Below are 6538 nucleotides of genomic sequence, written 5' to 3'. Positions count from 1 at the left end.
TATATATATATATATATATATACATACATACAATGGACTTCTACACGGTTTATACCTACCAAATTTACTCACAAGGCTCCAAGGCTATAGTAGAAAACACTTGCCCAAGGTGTCACATAGTTGGACTGATCCCAAAACCCCATGGTTGCAATGTGAGATTCTCAGCCACATTGCCAGAAATTTCTTTTTGATTTACTGGAAACAGCTGTTCCTACATCTTTTGTGGGTCTTCTGAGACCTGTTAAGTCTGCCAAATTTTGAAACCAATTAATATCTTAATAATTGCAGGAGAGGAAATCTATGAACTTGCCATGTTACTACATCTGTTGGAATCAAGATGTTTCCCTTCCTGGGCCATAATGTTTGTTATTGCTGAAAATGTCATGGCAACACTTGAACAGAAGGATTTAGAACTTTATAAACATCTGAAGCATGTAGCAACTATAAATGCACGAGTTAACCCTAAGGTGGGTGGAACATCTCACATTTATCTTTTTTTTTTTTCTATTTTCCTTTTTCTTTCTTTGCATTTTCTTCATTCTCATGGCTGTTGTCTTCATTGTTGATGTTGTCATCATCATTGTCCCCTTCCTCCTTCTACTTTACTATCACCACCACTGCCACTACTACTGCTGCTGCCACTACCACTGCCACCGCCACCGTTGCTTTGGTCACTGGTTCTGCTACTGCTGCTGCAATCACTGCTGCCACCACTACCACCACCATTGCTGCCACCAACACCATTTGTTTCTGCTCCTCTTTCTCGTCCTCGTCCTCATCATTATCACCACCACCAGTCAAGCACTCTGAAGTGGGGTGTCTTGTGATCAACTAACTGTCCCCACCCTTCAAAATTGCTAACTTTGTGTCTAAATTAGAAACAGTTACCTTGATCATCACCATCATCATCGTCATTGTTGTCATCGTTATCATCATCATCGTCATCATCATCATCATCATCATCATCATCATCATCATCATCATCATCATCTTCATCATCATCACCGTCATCATCACTATCATCCCCCTTCTCTTCCACCTGCTCACTTTACCCTAACACCACCATCTTCCTTGTTCTCCTTTCCTCCTTTCTTTCTCATCTTACCATTTTCCTTAATTCTTCTTCCTCTTTCTCCATTTTGCCCTCTCTTTCCTCTTCCTCTTTTTCTCATTTTCCTCATATCCTTCTCCCCACCTCCATCCGCTTTCATCCTTCGCTTTCCTCCTCTCCTTCTTCACCTCCCTGTCATTGTCCCCTCCATTTCATCACCATCATCACCATCACCAATACTATCTTCATTTACTGTAATCAAATCTTCTCTTAAATTGTCTAATTCTTCAGGAATGCTTGGTTCATTTGATGGAGGAAGAAAGGACACTTGCTGAGAAACTGGTGCTGTCTAAGTCCACCAACAAAATCAAGAGAACCAGTAAAAGACTGCCAGCCACCAGGCTCTCTTTGGCACAACCGATAATGTTTATCAGGCAGTGGATTGGAGAGGTACAGGGGATTGGTAGGGATAAAGTTGGGTGGGGATAGTGGTATTCTTGTTTGGGTAATGGAACATAAGAGTGTCAGTAATTTGTGGATGGTATAATCATCACCATCCTCATCTTCACATTTACACTTTCTTCTTGCATCATCATAGTCATCGTCATCATTGTCATAATCATTGTCATGGTCATGACTGTCATCATCATCATCATCATCATTATTGCCATTGTTGTTGTCGTCCCTGTCATCATCATCATCATCATCATCATCATTGTCATCATCATCATCATCATCATCATCATCATTGTCATCATCTTCATCATCATTGTTATTATTTTCATCATCGCCATCATCATCATCATCATCATCATCATCATCATCATCATCATCATCATCATCAATATCATCATCATCATCATCCTATTCATCTTTGTCATTGTCAGCATCATTATCATCATCATTGTCATCATCATCATCATCATCTTCAACCACATCATTAGGTAGCAAATTAGCAGAGCTATTTGATAGTGAATTGGTAGAGCATTTGTTCTGGCTTTCTTGGAAGGTTGCCTTTACCTTTCATTCTTCTAGGAGTTGATGAAGTAAGATTCCAGTAAAAGATGGGGAAATAATGGAATTGTTAAGGGCATCATATATGATGTCTTGCATTTATTCCAGCCCTTTGTGTTGTGCGTTCTTGGCTGATAGATTTAACCTGTAACCAAATTTAACACTGTTATAAGCATTCAATGTGCAGGATTCTATTTGAGGACAACTTCTTGACTATCTTAAAAAGAAAAAGGCTGTATTGGATAATGTTGCTCTGAATTCACCGAGGAAGAAATAAAATAGTCATGACTGGAATGCCTTTGATCATAAGTCTGCTACATCAAAGTTTACCTAGGGTTAAACAATTACAACAAACATTGTTCCAGTAATGTTGTTCCAGTCTGGTGTTTAATGTTAGTTTCTGAAAAATAATTTGGATGAGAAACAAAATCCTTCTGGATGTAACTCTTGTCTCTTGCAGACAATATTCTCCAGAAGTTCTGTCTAGGTAAACTGGAATGTTTAGAATGTAATATACTGACCACAGATACAAGAAAAACACTTCACAGACACTTTTAATTTATTACTTAGTTAGAATGTGAAAGGCAGCACCCATAACCCTTTATTTTATTTGAGTCTCTGGGACTGGAGGTAAGGAGGAAAGAAGTTATTCTCAATCCAGAAACCTTGTTTAAATGTTTACAACAGATTGAACTCCACTAAAGGCTTAGAACTCCACCGGGGACTAGACAGTACTGTTAAACTGCTGGGTGAAATATAAAGTTTATCTTCTAAAGACTTTCCCCTGCTAGCAATATAAGCAAAAGTGCATTTTGCACCAAAAGTCAATATGAGAGTTTCTCTCATGGTAACTACCACAGTATAGTTTGTTCAAGCAGAAAATTCATGCCTAAGTGAGGATAGATATTACCTCTTGATATTAATACTACCTCTGTTGCCAATAAAAAAATTTTACACACGCACTTGCTAATTAGCCTAGTGGGCTTCACCTTAGCCCTTTTACTTCTTCCACTCCTCCTCTCCTTCCTCCTTCTCATTCTATCATTATCCCTACTCCATCTGATTTCTCAGAACTTGTATTAAATATTTTACCCTAATATTTCCCATCCAAGTCTACATTTCCCCAATGACTTCTTGCTCACCATGGGCATTCCACTACCAACCATTAACCTTCAAAAATTCAAAATAACTAGCATCCAATTATATCTAATTATACCAAGTCTTGGGTAGCAACTAAAGACAAAAAAAGGTAAGGGATTTACTTATTCTTAATTTAATAATGTAATAAATTGATAAATTAGTAAAAGACTTCTCTCTGGTGGGAAATTTTGACTGAGGATGGTTACTGTTACCACCTACAGTTGCTTCTGGAGTAAGAGAGAGGGTGAAAGAGTTTACTGAGAGATAGAAGAGAGGGCAGAGATTCCCTTTAAGAGGAGAGAACTGCTTCAAGGTTTATAAAATCTTATTTTTACTTATTCTTATGAGAGAGCATATGAAATAATATTTCCATATAATCCATTTTTTTAGGCATCCTAATAATTGTAGATAGTGCCATTTCAGCCTTCTTATGGGCTCCTCAGTATAACATAACTTGAGATCATAAAATTAATTGGTTTATATTCATTTAAAATCTTTAGGAATTACATATGATCAATTGTCTCTCTGTTTTCATTAGACAATAAAGTTGGTAATTTTATCTCTGCAGTTCTTTGCACATTTTCCATACTAAGAAATAATTTCCTAAACTATAATTCCATATTTGCTGAATTTTTCACTCTATTTCAGGCCTTTGTTGGTAAACTGGACCCTGCTGCTATGTTATGGGTGTGGGATCAACTCTTCTTGCAATACTGGCACCAGCAAGTTTTCCATGACATATGCATAGCATTGGTTGCTCTTTTGCGGGAACACTTCCTCGTAGCTTCAGACTACCTGCAGATGAAACAGGTAAGATTTTGAGCCTACAAAGTATGATGGTAATGGTAGAAGTGTTCAGGTCAGGTATGGGGGATATGTGTTATTGTAGCACATTGCTGTACCTCACCTTTTGTTGGTATCTGCTTGGGTCTTGCTGGGCAACCCTCTGAGCAGTGTCCCAGTCAGTTCCCATCTTCATGAGATACTTCCTCATCTGTCATGACCATGAAGCATGTGACCAACCAACATGAGTCATCATCCCAGCCAGATTCTCAGGAAAGAGAACACAGCACACATGATCCAGTTTGGAAAATAGAGCAATGTGACCAATCAGACTGTGTAAAATTATTGGTTTGTGATAATTATAGTTAATGTGTTAAGGATTCCCTTTGGTCATGAATGACCATGGGATTGCAGCTAGAAAGTTCCCCTCTGAGGCACAAGTCAGAGCAATGTTGTTCATGGAAGATCAGCAATCACCCATGCATACCAGTCTCCCTTCTCCACACCACCGAAGTTATTCAAGGGGAAGATAAAGGCTGATACAGCTTGGCACCAATGACATTGCAACTCATTTCTACTGCTGAGTGAACTGGAGCAATGTGAAATAAAGTGTCTTACTCAAGAACATAAGACACACATCTTGGTCTGGGGAATAAAATCACAATCTCAGGTTTGAAAGCCCGACACTCTAACCACTGAGCCATTCACCTTCGCAGTAAATGTGTTAGTTAGTGGTTATATTGCTGTATATAGTAGTTAGTGTGGAGGCGCAAAGGCCCATTGGTTAGGGCAGTGGACTCGCAGTCATAGGATCGTGGTTTCGATTCCCAGACCAGGCGTTGTGAGTGTTTATTGAGCGAAAACACCTAAAGCTCCATGAGGCTCCGGCAGGGGATGGTGATGAACCCTGCTGTACTCTTCCACCACAACTTTCTCTCACTCTTTCTTCCTGTTTCTGTTGTGCCTGTAATTCAAAGGGTCAGCCTTGTCACACTGTGTCACACTGAATATCTCTGAGAACTACGTTAAGGGTACATGTGTCTGTGGAGTGCTCAGCCACTTGCACATTAATTTCACGAGCAGGCTGTTCCATTGATCGGATCAACTGGAACCCTTGACGTCGTAAGTGACGGAGTGCCAACTACTATAGTAGTTAGTGGTAATTATGATGGTAGGAAGAATTATGGAAGAAGAAGTTGGAATAAGATACGTGAAGTGGCAAGATTAGATCTTAGAATGTGTCTTTGCTTCAGTGAAAAGATGGCACAATATCAAAAATGGAGACACAATATTCTGTAGGGTAAACTCCATCCAGTCCGTGTCAGAATGGCCAAGCCTTTGAAGCATCTATGTAATTGATCAACCAGCTAGAAATAACAGCCAAATCTTCTTCACTTCACTTCACACTGTACTACCTTCTAAAAAAAGAACATTGGATAATGTGATCCTATGTAAACTATGTTAGTTCGCAAAAAGATGGGATGGACATGGCTGGAAGACCTTTGGCCATAATTCTCTTGAATCAAGATTGACCTGTGGCTAAGTAATATATAACAATAAACAATGCATTGTGGGAAAATGGACATTAAAATACTGAAGATTATAATGATGATAATATAACTTTAAATAATTTTAACAAATAATTTTTGTTCTGACTAATGTGGTATATCCATGTGGTATATCACATTCTTAAAGATAATTCGCTAATCCTTTCTCTTCTGTTGTAGGTTTTTGTTTCACAGACCTTCCATCTTCTTACTCTTGATATCCAGCGGGCTTACCTTGCAGTTGTCAAAGGCAGCACCAACTTACATGATATTGCCAGCCTCAACAGATGTTCACCTCAGTAATATAATCTCTGTCTCAGTTTGTCTGTCTGTCTCTGTCTGTCTATCTATCTCTCTCTCCTTCTTTCTTTCTCTCTCTCCTTCTTTCTTTCTCTCTCTCCTTTCTTTCTCTCTCTCCTTCTTTCTTTCTCTCTCCCCCTCTCTCTCCCTCTCTCTTTCTCTCTATCTCCCCCCCTTCTCTCTCTGGGATAGCAGTAGGACAATGATACAACAGTAAAACAATAACAATAGAATAATGATAATATGATAGCAAAGAGATAACCAACCAAGCAACCAGCCAGTCATGTGCTTCTAGCCAATGAGGTAGCCTCTATGTGGTCACTCACCCTGCTAGAAACAGGACACCATCTATCCCTCAAATCACATAGCACTGTTTTATAAAGAAAGCACACATTAGATAATGTCATCTTGCAGATAGAGGGAGTGGTCACTTGTGGAACACCTTTGATCATCAGTTTGATCAAATAGAACTGACCTATGATGAAGCAGCAACAACAATAACTCTAAATGTTCCTACCACAGCAATAAGCACTACTCTGCTTCTTTTGCACAGAAAAAGGAAACAAAGACAATATGCATACAATATGAAATGCATGTGTGTGTGTGTGTGTGTGTGTGTGTGCATGTGTGAGTGTGTGTGTGTGTATGTGTGTATGTATATATATATATGTATATATATATATATATATATATATATATATAT

The 6538-nt window shown here is 38.7% G+C and overlaps 1 protein-coding gene across 1 annotated transcript in view; it reads left to right on the top strand.

Annotated features, from left to right (window-relative positions):
- The window catches only part of LOC106876175 (uncharacterized), a 76015-nt gene that overhangs the window by 39781 nt on the left and 29696 nt on the right, over window positions 1-6538 (top strand). Inside the window, exons 9-12 of the mRNA XM_052966932.1 lie at window positions 289-467; window positions 1343-1501; window positions 3854-4015; window positions 5716-5834. Coding sequence (XP_052822892.1) covers window positions 289-467; window positions 1343-1501; window positions 3854-4015; window positions 5716-5834 — 619 coding nt within the window. The remainder of the gene's footprint in view (window positions 1-288; window positions 468-1342; window positions 1502-3853; window positions 4016-5715; window positions 5835-6538) is intronic.

The sequence above is a fragment of the Octopus bimaculoides genome, chromosome 1, assembly GCF_001194135.2.
Source record: "Octopus bimaculoides isolate UCB-OBI-ISO-001 chromosome 1, ASM119413v2, whole genome shotgun sequence".
NCBI classification, from domain to species: domain Eukaryota; kingdom Metazoa; phylum Mollusca; class Cephalopoda; order Octopoda; family Octopodidae; genus Octopus; species Octopus bimaculoides.
This window is presented reverse-complemented; position numbering and strand designations above follow the sequence as displayed.